This window comes from Leuciscus leuciscus (genome assembly GCF_965113295.1).
Source record: "Leuciscus leuciscus genome assembly, chromosome: 5".
NCBI classification, from domain to species: Eukaryota; Metazoa; Chordata; class Actinopteri; order Cypriniformes; family Leuciscidae; genus Leuciscus; species Leuciscus leuciscus.
In genome coordinates this window covers 44023444-44040981 of record NC_138729.1, presented here as the reverse complement: position 1 = coordinate 44040981, position 17538 = coordinate 44023444, and the positions used below count along the sequence as shown (strand labels likewise).

Below are 17538 nucleotides of genomic sequence, written 5' to 3'. Positions count from 1 at the left end.
TCAAAATAAAAATATATTTTCTAATAATATAAATCTTCTTTACTATCACTTTTTATCAATTTAACACATCCTTGCTGAATAAAAGTATTGATTTATTTCAAAAAAAGAAAGAAAAAAAACTTACTGACCCCAAATTACTGACCAGTAGTGTATATTGTTGTTACAAAAGATTTATATTTTTTTTAATTAATTTTTTTACTTTTTATTCATCGAAGTATCCTAAAAAGGTATCACAGGTTATGAAAAAATATTAAGCAGCAGAACAGTTTCCAACTTTGATAATGAATCATCATATTAGAATGATTTCTAAAGGATCATGTGATAGACTGGAGTAATGATCCTGAAAATTCAGCTTTGCATCACAGAAATAAATGATAATTTAAAGTATAATAAATTGAAAACCAATTATTTTAAATTGTAATAATATATCACAATATTACATTTTTTTTCTGTATTTTTGATCAAATAAATGCAGGCTTGATGAGCAGAAGAAACTTCTTTCAAAAACATTAAAAATAGTAATGTTTCCAAACTTTTGGCCTGTACTGTATATATATATATATATATATTTATTAATGATACATACCGTAAATATATATATTTTTTTTTAAGAGCATATGAAGACTGGATTGCTCGCTGCGAGACTATGATTGGTGGAATTTTCTGTATAGCATCATGGGTAATGTAGTTTTTCACCACAAATCCAGCAGTTAAACAGGATTATTTTAAAAAATAAGTTGAAAATGCGGATTGACAGCTTCGACAAAACCATATACCATCAATTAACTTGGAGCACACAACAGGTCTGCGTTTAAAAGGTTTAGAAGTTATTGTTAAAAAAAATCTATTTCCCTATGCAGAAAATGAAAGGAGTTTTTACTTCCAGAACCTGACTGTTGCACTCTATATACTTTGGCAAAAACAAATTGCATAACAAATATCACTACATTATTATCCGCTGTTTCACTCAAAAATGTGTCAAATTATGGACGTTAAATGCTTTGTGAATGTCATTCCAATCTGTATACACCTTATAATGATCTCACATAGATACTAGAATAAATGGTCAACAGTTGATGTGATGCTTCCTCTTGGCCATTATAATGATTAACAGTGTGCTTTCTTCACTCACTGCCTGTGACGCCATCATCTCGTTGATGCTCTGCTCGTACTGCTCGGCCAGGATGGCCAGTTTGCGCGTCTGCTCGTCCTTCAGGGCTTTCAGCACCGTCTTGTGCTCACTTTTGGGGGTCACCTCTAGCTGATGGTGCCGCAGGGCCTTGTACTGTTTCGTCTGGACTTTACACGTATCCTGGAACTGTTTCTTTATCTGGAGCTCCATAGCCTGCAGGAGACACAACTCAAAGTTGTATAAACACAAACTGACAGTCCTTTCAGGACAAAAACGATAATCTAATATGCGTTTTGTCTCCTGCTGCTTTTTTTCCCAACACTTTACAGTAAGGTCCAGTTAGTTAACGTTAGTTAATGCATTAACTAAGAAAAAATTAACAAAAACAACTGTTCATTGTTAGTTCATGTTAGCTTAGGTCCATTAAATAATATTAACAGATACAACTTTTGACTTTAATAATGTATTAGTAAATGTTGAAATTAACATGAACTAAATGCTTTAGAAGTTAACTAACGTTAACAAATGGAATCTTATTATAAAGTGTCACCGCAGTTTTAGATTTAAATGTGTTAAGTGCCTATGCAATTAAATGTTTAACCGTTTAATTTAAATATTAAACATCATCATCAGTCTCTACTGACCTGCAAATGTTCCTAATATCTACCCAGTTTCTAAAATAAATCAAGGTTAATCTTGCAACCACAGTCAGAGAAACAACGAGACCTACATAGATTTTGTAGGTTAAATTCACACTATATATAGCTAAGTAATAAGAAATGTTATTCCACAGTTGATGGTACCTTGAGGTTCTTGGGCTGCTGCCGTAGTTCGAGCACATGTTTCCTGTGCAGTTCTCTCTCTCTACGGTTGTTGTATTCGATCTGGTTCTCCAGCTCCGTTTGGTGCTGCAGTCGGATCAGATCCATGCGAAGTTTCTGTAGCGTCTTCAGCTGCCTCTGTTCAAGTTCTTGAGTCGACTCGTCTTGTCTGATCAACATGGCGTGCTCCATTTCCTTCTGGGTCTTCTTCTTATTTAACTCCTGAACAGTCAGAAAAACAGAAAATATTACATTAGCTTACAATAAAATTAAAAATTGAATCAATTTTCTCTACGGCTAATTCAACTGCAGTTATTCAAATAAAAGTGCCTCTCTATTAAATCTACTAATATTAATGGCTGGTGTTTTCTGTGTGTGTTTTTTTAGCATGATCCATTGTGGATACATAAGATGGTTGCTAGGGAGTTGCTAGGTTGGCTAAGGTGTATTTTGTGGTTGACAGGTGATTGCTCAAAAGAGCCAGTCTCTATGAAGTCTCTATAAATATCTCTGATGATAGTCCCTAGATAAGGCTCGGATACCTCCTTTAACATCTGATCACTAAGAACACTTAAAGTAATGGTAAACACCTTTTCAACAAACCATTCTGGGGACGAATTACAAAGGTTACAAGAGTAAAATTAGGTATATGAACACATACATGAAACATAATAGTATAAGGAGATGTTGATAAGTGGTTCACAATTATTAGAAGCTTTAAGACCAGGATTCAGGAACCAAAATGGCAAACACTGGATTATGCATCAACATGTTTGCTGTTCTATAGACCATAAATGGGTTTCGACCCGGGAATACTTCCGAAGGTTTCCTGCTGATTAAAGCGCTAGATTAAGAGATTTGCACATTGCTGCGTTACTTATTTTCAAATCAGATTAATTGAAAAGAGTCATCAACCCTGAGAAAAGGTTCAAACTTTGCATTAACCCTGGGAAAAGCCCCAAATACGATTCATAGGAATGTACATGTACGCATTAACAAAACCATTCAAAAGTTTGGGGTCAGTAAGATTTTATGATTTCTGAAAGAAGATTCTTATTCTCTCCCATGCTAAATTTATTTGATTAAAATACAGCAAAAACAGTAATATTGTAAAATATTATTACAATTTAAAATAAGTTTTCTATTTTAATATATTTAGAAATGTAATTTATTCCTGTGATGCAAAGCTGAATTTTCAGCATCATTACTCTAGTCTTCAGTGTATTCATTTCTGTATAAAAAAAAAAAGAACATTCTGACCCCAAACCTTTGAAATGTATATACAGAGTACAAGGCAGTAATTTGTCTTTTTCTGACTTGATGGATTTCATCCCCACCTCTCGTAACTGCTCTTGCTCAAACTCGTGCCTCTTGACCATGATCTTGCGTTTGAAGGCCCTACAGTTCCTGTCGTAGAAAGCCCTCTGCTGACCCAGGAGCTGAGCCTCTTCTTCAGCCTGAGAGTGCTGGATGTTCTCCTTGTGCTTGGACAGCCTCTCCTGTTTCTCTTTCTTAGGCGTGCTGTGGTCTTCACTCATTTCCTAAACAAAACAAAAAAATCACAAAGACCATGAGACGAGACAGGGGAATTAAAAGAAGCATTGATTTTTGACTAAACGTTCTCATTATAGCAGGATCACCCTCTTTTTAAGTCAACATAATTACTTCTGTAATGTGACATTTTCATGTGAAACATGATATTCAGAAATATATGAGAAATGAAATGTTTTTATACATTTAGGAATTGACTGGATCATAAAATTAGAGGGCTTGGTAAGTCGAACAGGAAAGTCGTTTTTGAGTTTACATGATAAAATAATAACAAAAATTCTTAGGAATTAAGAAAACAGTTGATGTAAATAGGGTCATTTTTAGTTTCACGTTAACTTTGAGTATGTAGACATGAACCTCTTTGATCTTCTCCTTGCACAGCTTGTACTGTTTCTTCTGATTATCAAGGAAGGTGGTGAGCTCTTTCTTCTGTTGGGCCATGATTTGCTGCTGGAACTTCTTCTCATCAGCTGCCAGTGTTTTCATCTGAGGAATGTAACAAATTTATCATAAATATCAACACTTCAGTTTATCACTAATTATTATTTTTTTCTCTCATTTTAAAACAGCTCCTGAAGAAAACTAACTAAAAAGATCCACACAGTCCTATTTTCTCTCAGGCTTCATTAACATACTAATCAACATACGTTGCATGAATAATTAGCATTCATCCCGTAGCTATTTACATGTTTAACAAGCAATATGGAAAAGCATAAATTAACTGGGGTCTTTTTCAAGTGACCTGCGTGAACTTTTGAACTTATTTCTTTGTACAGGGATTTTATAATATAGAATTTATTGTTAAGATGTTAAAGCAATACAAGTCCAAGAACTGGATGACACATTGGTCAATCACTACTTGCAATCAACATCATGCCAATTAGCCAATAGTTGATTGGCTAGTAACTATAAACAGCAGGGTCTCAACAGAAGAATAAAGAAAGATCACCCACTTCTTTGTCCGTTTGGATGGCGTGCTTCTTGGCGAGTTTCTCCAGCTCAATGAAGGCATTGTTGGCGTGGGTTTCCAGTTCTTTCTGGAGCTTCAGTCTGTGCTCGTCCATCTCTGCCTTCAGCTTGTTCTCCAGAGCGATCAGCTGCTTCTGGTGTTGCCGTCGCATGCGCTTGTACCCCGACATCTGCTCTCGGAGCTCATTTTCCTGCTCATGTTCGTGTATCTGACGCGTTACCTAGATGGAGAAGAACTCGGTCAGAGGGTGACGGGTAACTTTTGAGATGATTAGGATTGTCAGTGTAGCAAAGTGTAAAAGCAACCCACAGTTCTTAGGAAGACCTGGAAATTGGATGATGGTGACCAAAAGTTTGACCAAATTTGAAAGACATCAGAATGTCAGATCATTCAAAATGAGGTATCAAGTTAAAGGCATTTCCCTACTTGAATACTTCAACTATATCCTCTTTTCTTCACTTTTACTCCCTACTGGCACCTATAACTGTTGGGTTGTTTATAAAGCATCCCCATGAAAATAGACAGGAAAAAAGTAAGGATCTAGGAAGAGAAACGAGAGATTCCCAGTGCAGTCCAGTGGAATAAATCATTAGATGTCGTCCATTAAATTGGGTGACCAGATCGCAAGCTCACATCATCATCACCAGTGTCGTCTTTTCACATTATGATAGTAGAACAAAAAGAAGCAGCCCTGAAATCAACAACAGCACTAGACTAAAACTTATTGTGATATCAAAGGCACGTTAAAAATCACAAGCACTGTATGATTATACTGACAAATTCAAATAAAGCATGATGGAAAAATTACAAAAAGAGGAAAATCCTGGCAAAGAGGAAAAAATGCAATTGTGAATGTTACCCATCTCAACATTGCCTTTGCCTACATCTAGAATGTCACTGATGCGACTAAATATATAAATGAAAACAGAAAACTCCCACCATTCCCTTGACTTTGTAAAACCATGGAAGACAAACCTGGAAGAAGGGCGTGTCCAGATCAAACTGTTCGTTGAGTTTCTCGTAACTCCCACCTGAACTCCTCATGCCAAACATGTTGGCGAAGTAAACCACCCGTGAGAACATTGAGAGTCGCCTGCACTACATCCCCCAAAAGCACTCGCTCAAAACCCACCGAGAGAGAAAGAGAGAGCGAGAGAGGGATGGAGATAAAGAAAGAGGGCGAACACTGCTTCTCCTCTCTCCTCGCAGGTGCGCCATGAATGAAAGAGGTTCTCAGAGAGGCCTGGCCCTGCGCGCGGGCTAAGCAGTGTTTAGTAGGCCAGTCACATGAGATGCCTGTTGAAGGGGGAAATTTCCTAATCACCCTGAATCAGTAGCCCCACTGTAACCGCAGTCACCAATCCAATCACTTTCTGCCCAAATGCCCCTATCAGCCACACCAAAGGGGCATGTGATAGCACTAAGCCCTGGGCCAGGTCACAAAAAAAGAATGGAAAATAATGAAAGAAACACTTTCAGGTTAAAGGTAACACAGATGGGCAATCCTAACTAGATTCGAATTCAACTTCTGACCATTTCAGATTAAAGGTAAATACATGTTTATGTGGAGCTGACACTAATGGAATTAATGTGTTGCCAGAACAGGCAATTTAATGCTCTGTTTAAACCAAGATAAATACAGTTTTAAGGCACGCTCCTGATGCAAAGGTAGCTCCAAAAGGTTGTTGTGGCCAAAATATGGTATCTTAGAATCGAATGCATCTCTCACAGAAAATGCTAAGAATGCATTGCGACAAGCTTAGTGAAAGATTGCAGATGAGTTAAAGTCGGCATGAAACAGAAGTCTTTCCTTCCCTATTGTGACGTATATCAGAGTGAAGCGGCTTCTGGAATGAGGAAAAATGGGCGGGACTGGATTTTGTCCTTCAGGAATTGATTGGATCATAGGAAGTTGGGTGTTTCTAACTATATGTTTCAGATCTGAATGCCAGTTTGCAGTCAGTTGTGGAGGATATTTAGTCTCCCCTATGCCGAGACACATGTCATGAAGAGAACAGATGCCGTTGCGAGGAGGAGGGGAGGTTAACGTTTTTTATTAAAGATTACGAGGGCGTTTACATTTAAAACAATTTTTTAATGATATCCACGGATAAATCAGTTATAATACGCATTGCAACATCCTGTAAAAAAAATTAGATATTGTCCATTTTAATTTCATGGTGACTTGAAGAGAACTCCTATCAAACTATATTTCAATAATCAATTGATTTCATTCAATTGCAAAAAGTATCAGCTGAAAAAATAAAACGGAATAATAAAGTTAAAATGTGTGATGTAATGTATGTAGACCACTGTTCAAATGTTTGGGGTTTGTATTTTTTCTTGTTTGAAAAAAACTGTATACGTTTTTCATAATTTTGAACAAAATGTGACCGTAAAGTCAGTTATGTTACAAAATTTTTTTATTTCAAATAAATGGCATTCTTTTGAACTTTTTTTTTTTATACATAGAAACTTCTTAGAATGATTTCTGAAGTATCATGTGACACTAAAGACTGGAGTAATGATGCTGAAAATTCAGCTTTGCCATCAAACAAATTACATTTTAAAATGTATTAAAACAGAAAACGTTAAAATTGTAATAAAATTTTACAATATCACTGTTGTTACTGTATTTTTGATCACATAATAATGACTTCTTTAAAAAGCATTTAAAATATCTTACAGAGCCCAAACTTTTGACCAGTAGTGTAATCGTTTACAAAGGAATCACACTTTAGCTTGGCAGCACACTAACGTAAAATGCAATTGGAATTGTAAGTCAAGACTTTGGTGTGCTTCACATGAAGAAAGTTATTTGTACCAAACAAATTGCTCTCCTCAAGTGAACACTGGAGACTTGATGAGTTGCCACCCATGTATATCAGTCACTTATAGGTAGACCCGCACAAAATCTGCAGCGTTTGCATTTTGTGCTGATGTTAGGGGGGAAATGGTGGTTTTATCACTGAGATCTGAGGATTAAAAATGTATATCCAAACTGCAAGCCGGAGACGACGAACTGAAAAATTGTCAGAAAACGAAACAAAAATGTGACGTTAATATGACATCAACTGTGGATTTATCAGATACGTTTCGATTTACAACCTAACTGTTATAATGCATCTAAGGCATTCTCACATTCCCTTGTTCATCCCTATATAGTTTTGCCTATACAATATGTCGTCCCTCCCCACCTTCGTTCTCGTCTTCCCTCCTTTTTTCCCTGTCTCACTTTCTAAACCTCACCCCTCCTCTACGGCTTTTCATATGAAACACAAAGAGAGTCTCTTTCCCTGCATAGCCCATATCCTTGTGTCTAATTCCATACAACTGTAAACCCAAATCAATATTTAAAAAGCGCACAGTTGTTTCCACCAAGTCGATGAAACAAAATTTGATTTAGGAATGTGCACCATGCCCATAAACACACTAAAGCAAAACTCCTTTGTGATCATCTGAAATGATAGATGAGTGTCTGTAGTATCAGACAAAGTTCACTGTGGTTGTCTGCCCCTAGAGGGCGGTCACGTTCCAGCAAAATGGAGCCAAAACAGGTGACATCATCATTTCAACCAAGCATACTGCGATCGACTACACTGCCTGCCAGAGATCTCCATATATTCATCAATTAGGGTGGAAGTGGTTGTATCACAATAGATAATTTTTTTCTGCTTGATTGCATAAATTCTATATTGGTATCGTACATATCTGTCACTGACCTTCTGTTTAAAAAAAATAAAATAATAATTTTCCCAAAACCCCACAAAAACGAAGAATATCCTTTTGTGTGGGATCACACTGTATTAACTAATAGTAGACAACAACACCAATGACTCGTGTGAGAAGTGCAGCTGGCTATTGACTGAATCATGTTGCCTTGACAACAGACATGAGAGTGAGAGAGAAAAGTAGGACCCTTTATTTCTTCCTCTCGAATAAAGAGAGGGTTAAACAGAAAGAGAAGGAGGCAAAGACCACTGAGAAACAGAGAGAGAGAGAGAGAGAGAAATGACCGCAGAGTGTATTAAAGCCAAGGAAGAAAGAAAAGAACGAAAGAGTCAAGCAAGAGAGGAGGGGGGATGAGAGGATGATGTCATTCTTTTTCCTCACCAGTGATGCTGACTTGATTGTGGCGAAGCGCTCGCGGTTTTTATAGTTGTGAGCCTGAGCTCTTTCCGACGAAGACGGTCGCAGTTCCGACCGGTGGTCCCGATGAGGAAGGTCGTCGCGGATATACTGATGATCCTGAGGGGAAAAAACACACACACACAAATAAAATCAGTCAAGGATTTGGTGTAACAACATAATCATCTCTTGAGGAGTTAATGAGATCTTTTGTTTTAACTGCAGGAGTTCCCCCATGTACTGCGTCACAGTATTTACATGTATGCATTTGGCAGATGCAATCCGAAGTGACTTGCAGTTCATTCAAGCAATACATTTTCCTTACAACATCCGAAGCAGGAGTTTTATGCTTCCTGTTACTGTAGTATCAGCTGAGATGTTTCAACATGAGACTGTTCAATACTAACACGCTCACTATCTTAAAATATCTTTATTAATCGACCCACGAGGTTTGTCGACCTGAAGCGCTCATATTCCTGAGGGTTTTATCTTCTCTCAGTGAATAAAATGAAGAACAACTTGTTTAAGGGCTGTTCAGTTCCCATCAAGTCTATTCATATTTCTGCTGCATGCTGATGTAATTTCCTTGAGGACAGGAAGTGTCAATCATGCGTGCATGTGTTTGTTAACTTCCTAAATCACATACGTTCAAAGAATGTACTGCGTATGTAATCGATGTAGTGCAGTATTTAAATAGGAATATGGTATAAACTAGGGCAGTACAATCTTAATAATAAGAAATAATAAGTATTATTATTAATACTAAATAAAGATATTACAAATAAATAATAATATTTCACTTTAAAATAAAAAAATTTAAGGACATTTTATAATAATAAATTTTTACATTTTTAATTTAAGTTATTGATACTAAATAAAAAATAATAATAATTCACATTCACTGTGAAATAAAGTATTTAAGAAAACCAATAAAATAATATTTTAAAGTACAACTGTAAAATAATAACCATAATGATAATAATAATTATTAATATTATTACTACATAAAATTATATAAAAGGAATTACTATCATATTTCACTGTATAACAAAAAAAATATTATTGCAGAAAATAATACTAAAATAATATACTCTACTATATTTATAATCATTATTATTATTATTACTAAAACAATTTTTTTTTAAAGAAACATCACTATAATAATATTTCACTGTAAAATAAAAAATAGTTTTTTTTTTTTTGCATACCACACTGTATAATAGGGAAGTATGCATATTTGGATGAGGGGAGCATCTTTGAACTATTTGTTTGAAGAGAACATTAAATCTAATCTAATTTCCAAGTATACCTTCTCTGCGCACAGAAAGACTATGTTCAAACCATTAAAATTGTAACAAGCCGGTCTTCTAAGAACAGCTCAACTGAAATGATTTCCAGGAATCTACTGGAAAGCATACGTTGAAGTTTTGTTTGTCAAAATCAAAGTATGGTAAGCATTTGTGGAGATGTCTGTGTGCGTCCTGAACCTTTTTGTGGTGCGTGGAAGACTCTAGGGTGCTGTCGTAGTCGTGGTGCAGCTCGGAGCAGGAGTCATCGGGCACCTCCTGCAGGCTGTTGACACTGCTGCTCTGACTGCCCGTGCTCACTGAGGTGCTGGGGATGGAATGATTACTGCCCAAACTGTTCATCTTACAGCTTGCCTGTTCTCCGTCCTGTGCAGGGGACAGAGAAATACACACAGAGAAACAGATCACCAACCTTTCTGGAGAACAATATCTACTATCAATATTCACACTATACTGAAAGCCTTTCTGCCTAATAGTTCAATATTGTTCAAAATACTGTACAGTTCTATATACCTTCAATGTGGTTAAAGATATATAGTTTCATAAACTTTTGGTGTAATTCAGTATAGTCTGTATTATATAATTCAATAAAGTATATAGCTCAATTAAATTCAGCATGGTATGTAAAGCAGTATAATATACAGTTCTGTATAGTTTATAGTTCAGTTTGTATTTCTACACTTAATTATAGTATATCTTCAGTATAGTTAATTCATAAAGGTTATTTATTAGGTAGGTTATTTCATAAAATTTAGTAAAGTATGTATTTCTATATACTTTCTTTCAATGTAGTTTGACAGTATAGAGTATATAATTCAGTATAGTGTTTAGTTTAAAAACTCTATACATTAAGTGTATGTCAATATAATATGCAGTATAGACATTACAGTTCAAAAGTTTGGGGTTGCGATTTTTAAATGTTTTTTTTAAAGAAGTCTCATATGCTTATAAATGCTGCATTAATTTGATAAAAAATACAATAAACAGTAATACTGTGAAATATTATTACAATTAAATGTAATATATTTTTATTCCTGTAATTTTCAGCAGCCTATACTCCAGTCTTGTCACTTTTAATCAATTTAATGTATCATTGTTAAATAAAAGTATTAAATTTTTTTTTTTAAATCATACAGACCCCAAACTTTTGCACGATAGAGTAGTTACAGTAGTTTAATATACTTTCAGTATATTTGTAGTTTAGTATATAGTTGGGTATAGCATATAGTATCATATACCTTAAGTTTAATTCAGTATAGTACTGTAAAAGGTACAGTGTACTTCTAAGTTAAATATTTATAATATAGCTCAGAGTAGTTTATTATTCCTTAAGTGTAGTTGTATCACTTTATTCCCTCTAAATATACATTAAAATTGACATACTGATTCTAAATCCAAGTGTAGTCACAAATTATTGTATAACTCAAAACTAGGGATGTCTCGATCAAGTTTTTTGTGCCCCTGATTCTATCAGAGTCATTGAATACGGATTATCTGCCGATACCGAGTCCCGTCAGATGATGTAAAATAAAGGATCCTGCTTAGTATAGCCGATACCAATCAATCAGTCTTTTTTTTTTTTAAATGCTTGATCGGCCCCAATGCCGATACATACTCAAAACTGATGTTAAAATCAAAGCATGGATGGCAAACATGTAAAGTATATATTTAAAAAAGAGAAATCAATGCCTGCCTCAGCATAAAATGTTATATCAGTTGTGTATACAAAATGCAACACTATGAATCCGACATGTGTGTATGACACTCATGGGGACCTTTCATTTCTCAGAGCACTTCCTGTACCCACCTCCTCCTCTTCCTGAGACTCCCCCATTGGGCCGTTGTGTTTCTCTTGGTAGAGGATTTTTTTCATTTTACGGTACTGCAGGTTATCCAGTTCTCTGACTGCATCCTTCGTCCTCTGGATCAGATCGATGAGGACCTGTGGAGGACGATCTCTCCTCACGAAATCATGCTGGGACGGACAAAGGGGGACAGAGAGGAGATTTGTGAAATGAACAAATCTGTTATGGGAATTCTAGGCAAATAAAATGAGCAATAAGTGGTGATGAAATGTACAAACAGCTTCTGTGTGTAAACATCCTGATCAATCAAATCTCACCCTCAGATTTTATTACATTGATGACGAGTGTATCACATAGAGGAAAATGTGTTTTTATTTGGCCCCATGTTCACCTGAAAACTATATGAACGACATTCATTTCATAAAAGCAAATATTTCAGGAGAAACATTTGGGGGTTAAGCATGATGCAATTCAACTGCCATGAAATAAACCCAGTCTCAATCCTCTCAGCGTGTCGGATTACTCCACTTGTGCTCTGAATTACGTCATTTCATGTTTGTTCCTTGCTCACTAGAGGGTGCTCATGTGTAATGTGGCCCTGAGTGGACATCTGGTATATGGAGAAGGGGTTCTGACATGGCTGGCTAAATGAGGACTTGATCTCACCTCCTCAATGATAATATAAAGAGAACCGACTCAAGTTCATGCAGCTGCATGTGCGCATGTTATCTGGTTTCACAAAACTGTGCTCTGTAAACCACAAACCAAGACTCTTTGAAAGTTAATTGGTCATGTTGGAGTTCTTTCCATTACCCAACTGGAGTCATTCATTTATTTGGAAGAAAACGGTTAGAATCCAGATTTCTCGGCCATTAGACGACATGTCAACTGCTCTAGCACATTAAGCTTTCTCATTGACCTTTTGGCCCTGTTTACACCTGGTATTAAGACGCGTTTCGGTCGATCGGATCACAAGTAGACGAGGAAGACATTACCATTTTCAACCACTTCTGTCCTGATTCCTTCAAGGGGAGGGTCTATGAGAGGGTAAATGTATGGCCTTTTACAGATTTTTTTATCTAATGGACAAAATAAGCTCACACAATTTACATATGAACACACAGAAGAAGACAATCTGCTCTTTCTGCTCTGATAGCCACAAGACTATGACATGACATGACAAGAGAGTGTGAGTTAGAAATCAGGAATGGAGAGAGAACTTTGTGCTTGGTATGTTTTTATCTTCAAACCAAACTTGGGTCTCCAGCTGACAAAGTTTAAATCCCGCCAGGCTAGAGCGCTTCCCATAATGTTTCCGCATTAAGTTAGTAGGTGGAGAGTTGGAGGTCTTTTGTGGCTGTTCGAACGCTTTCGACCACATGAGCGTTTACACTACGAAAGCAATCTGGTCTAATGCGTTTTCGACTACTTCTGGAGTGGAAGTGCTTGAAAGTGGACAAGCTCAAAACGTTTTAGACCCGGTTTACACTGGTATTTAAAGGGATACTCCACTTTTTTGGGAAATAGGCTCATTTTACAACTCCCCCAGAGTTAAAAAGTTGAGTCTTACCGTTTTCAAATCCATTCAGCCGATCTCCGGGTCTGGCGGTATCACTTTTAGCATAGCTTAGCATAGATCATTGAATCGGACAGGACCATTAGCATCTCTCTCAAAAAAACGACCAAAGAGTTTCGATATTTTTCCTATTTAAAACTTGACTCTTCTGTAGTTACATCGTGTACTAAGACCGACGGAAAATGAAAAGTTGCGATTTTATAGGCTGATATGGCTAGGAACTATACTCTCATTCCTGCGTAATAATCAAGAAACTTTGCTGCCGTACCACGGGTCCAGCAGGCGTAATATGACGCAGCGCCTGAAAATAGTCCCCAGCTCGGTAACTTCCAACGTGACCGGGACTAAGTTTGTCTAACCTATTAGACCTATTTTCAGGCGCTGCGTCATATTACGCCTGCTGCACCCATGGTACGGCAGCAAAGTTTCTTGATTATTACGCAGGAATGAGAGTATAGTTCCTAGCCATATCAGCCTAGAAAATCGCAACTTTACATTTTCCGTCGGTCTTAGTACACGATGTAACTACAGAAGAGTCAAGTTTTAAATAGGAAAAATATCGAAACTCTTTGGTCATTTTTTTGAGAGAGATGCTAATGGTCCTGTCCGATTCAATGATCTATGCTAAGCTATGCTAAAAGTGGTACCGCCAGACCCGGAGATCGGCTGAATGGATTCGAAAACGGTAAAACTCAACTGTTTAACTCTGGGGGAGTTGTAAAATGAGCCTATTTCCAAAAAAAGTGGAGTATCCCTTTAACACCATCCACTTGTGATACGATCGACCAAAACGCATCTTAATACCAGGTGAAAACAGGGCCTTTGAAGTGGAACCTACCTTGGTTTATTGACGTTAATGAAAGTTACTCTTCATCTGACAACATGTAATTTGCTCTAATGCATAAACTGTTCTTATATACTACCATTCAAGATTAGGGTCAGTAAGAAGTCCCCCTGTGGTGAAAACCAAGCTTTTAATGTTGTTTATATGTATATGTGGTGTTTTTAATATGCTTTCAGACAAACCATGTGCAAATTCACATCAACACCATTGCTGAGTATTTTCTCCTTAAAACTACAGTGAACCAAAGGCAGTCTCAAAAATCACGGTTTGAAATCGCTAGTGTCTCTGATGTCACAAACTACCTTGTAATCAATCACAACAACGTGTGACCATCAACAAGTGGATCTCTGAGCTGGTGTGAGTGAGTGGAGGCGGGGCTAATTTGCATATTCATATAACCATAAACCATCATATATTCATAAATATGTAATTTTGGTGATCAAAATTACATATTTATTCGTTTTAAGGGATAAAATGATTGACTACAGGGGGACTTTAAGAAATTAATACTTTTAATCAGCAAGGATGCATTAAATTAATCAAAAGTGACAGTAAAGACGTTTATAATTTTAGAAAATATTTCTTTATTTAAAGAATGCTCTTTATTTAAATTTTCCATTTATCAAAGATGTTTTTTTTGTTTTCACAAAAATATTAGGAACTGTTTTCAACATTGATAAATCATATTTTATATTTTTTGAGCGTCAAATCAGCATATTACAATGATTTCTGAAGGATCGTGTGACACTGAAGACTGGAATAATGTATGTTGAAAATTCAGCTTTTTAAAATCACAAGAAATGTATTAAAATATAAAAGTTATTTTTAAATTGTAATCATATTTCACAATGTTTTTACTGTATATTTCATCCAATAAATGCAGCCTTGGTGAGCATAAGAGACTTCTAATGTGTATAAGACATTAAAAAAGTTTTCATTTGACAAACATATAAAATGATCTAAAGCGTAAACCGATCTCGTAGGCCTAATCAAAGTGGACTGGGTCCAACTTTGTTTGGTTTCAATAACTGTTGATAAATGTTACCACTCTCAATCATGTGAGAGATCTGGAATCTTAATCTATGGAGAGTGATTTGGAAAGGAATTACAAATTTAGCTGAAAATGCATTTAGTTTAAGCAGATCGTGTCTGTGCTGCGAGCTGGTAAAGCACTGCAGAGCAAACGGGTCAACCGTTAAGCCCGCCAAAGACAGTTACAGCTAACAGCTCGGTTTCCCAGTGATAACATAGATAAGCATTCGCCACTCTAAACGGACATCTGTGACTGACCAGCACGGGAGGAAACTAATCTACAGGATTATCCCTTTTAACTAGAGGAAATTACATAATCTGAAGTCTTCCAGCTCTAACTGTCAGATCGCGAGTGATATTCTCGATAGACAATACCTCTGTAGGTCAAGAATTGAGGTGGATTTAGACCCCATGTGAGATTAAGACAGCAGTTGGGAAGCAGCAAATGGTGGGAATAGAATAAATTAATGCTAGACTCAGATTAATGACCTCTTTTTGGTCTTAAGGAGCTTGAAAGGCCAGACTTGAGGTATTAGTAAGGAATGGGAGACCAAAACTGGGTCGAAATTAATTTTTTCCCAGTGCCAACCTAGGCCACAGAAGAGACCCCGGTATCCCATGCCACCTTGGGCCGCCCACCCCTGTGAGGTTGTGCCTGAAGTGCGTGCCTAGCATGCCACTAAGCTCTTAGTGCTAAATAGGATTACCTGTGTCCACCAACAAGATCAACCGTAACCTGTAACATACACCCACATAAACAGACCCATACAAAGCGCAAACAAACAAATGAATCACTTCGGCAACACAATCCCTTAATGATCCAGTATCCAGAGATACCCCACAGCCAATAATTGCCCATATCCCCACTGTAGTGCTATATTCTACCACACATTTATTTTGGTGATGATATAAAATCCATAAACCTCCCACCACAGCATGATATCACGAACATTAGTCACCACGCAGCAATATGTCCACCTACAGCTCCAGTGATTCGGTTGAGAGAAAGTCATGGTTATATTAGTTGAGTAAGACACACACAATCAAAAAATCCTCTTGCTTTTATTAACCCTCCAAGGATATAGCTGGCACAGGAAGTGAGCAAATGAAAAAACAGCAGAATGACATGTTCTGTGGGTTGAGCGCTTGGCTGTGCAAATGAAAACGTGTATGTGTGTGTGAGTCAGCAGGGATGGATGAGTAAGGAACCCACTGTCATGAGAGCAGGAAGTACTGACAGATATGGCGAAGAGGAAGTGCACTCCCCAACCACAAAGGAGCATCTTTATCTCTATAAAAATGAAGATATTGACGTTTTTACGAATGACACATGATGGGGTTTATGAATGTGCGGGTGTATGTTACTAGGGCGGAAACTCTTTAAAGGGACATCAGAGTTTCCTTCAAATGTCAAGTCAAGTCAAGTCAAGTTTATTTGTATAGCGCTTTTCACAATACAGATTGTATCAAAGCAGCTTCACAGTATTAAATTAAAATAATACAACAAAGTTTGTTTCAAAAGGAATTTATTGATTGATAAAATTAAATTAAATATCCCCAAAATATCCCCAACTGAGCAAGCCAAAGGCAACAGTGGCAAGGAACCGAAAAACTTCATCAAGTGACCTAATGGTGTCCTAAAACTCCATCAGGTGACCTAATGGAGAAAAAAAAACCTTGGGAGAACCCAGGCTCAGTCGGGGGCCAGTTCTCCTCTGGCATTTATGAGCTAGAGGCCGGATTGTAGTTTGAACTGTAGGATTATATGAATGCCTGGCTGAAGAGATGCGACTTTAATCTAGTTTTAAACTGGGAGAGCGAGTCTGAGCAACGAACAGTATCAGGAAGACTATTCCAGAGTTTTGTAGCCAAATGTGAGAATGCTCTCCCTCCTTTGGTGGTTCTGGATATCCTAGGTATGACCAAAAGCCTTGAATTTAGTGATCTTAAAGAGCGCGATGGATTATAGGGTGATAAAAGATCCGTTAAATAGACTGGAGCTAAGCCGTTTAGGGCTTTATAGGTCAGTAGCAATACCTTGTAATTAATACGGAACTTTATAGGTAACCAATGCAGTGATGATAAAATCGGTGTTATATGATCATATTTTCTTGATCTAGTAAGAACTCTAGCGGCGGCATTTTGGACTAACTGTAGCTTGTTTATTGAGGATGCAGGACAACCAGCTAGTAAAGCATTACAGTAATCCAGTCTCGAGGTCATGAATGCATGAACTAACTTTTCTGCATCAGAAACTGATAGCATATTACGTAGCTTAGCAATGTTTCTAAGGTGGAAAAATGCTGTTTTTGTAACATATGAAATATGATTTTCAAAAGACAGGTTGCAATCGAGTATGACACCCAGGTCTT

General features: G+C 36.9%; 1 protein-coding gene across 3 annotated transcripts in view; it reads right to left on the bottom strand.

Moving 5' to 3' along the window:
• taok3a (TAO kinase 3a) overlaps nt 1–17538 on the bottom strand; it is a 70666-nt gene that overhangs the window by 3691 nt on the left and 49437 nt on the right. For all 3 annotated transcript variants that reach the window (XM_082170221.1, XM_082170220.1, XM_082170222.1), the window contains exons 11-18: nt 11717–11884; nt 10090–10275; nt 8588–8722; nt 4458–4694; nt 3862–3990; nt 3291–3494; nt 1936–2175; nt 1133–1345 (exon numbers count right to left, since the gene is read on the bottom strand). In XM_082170221.1, coding sequence (XP_082026347.1) covers nt 1133–1345; nt 1936–2175; nt 3291–3494; nt 3862–3990; nt 4458–4694; nt 8588–8722; nt 10090–10275; nt 11717–11884 — 1512 coding nt within the window. The remainder of the gene's footprint in view (nt 1–1132; nt 1346–1935; nt 2176–3290; nt 3495–3861; nt 3991–4457; nt 4695–8587; nt 8723–10089; nt 10276–11716; nt 11885–17538) is intronic.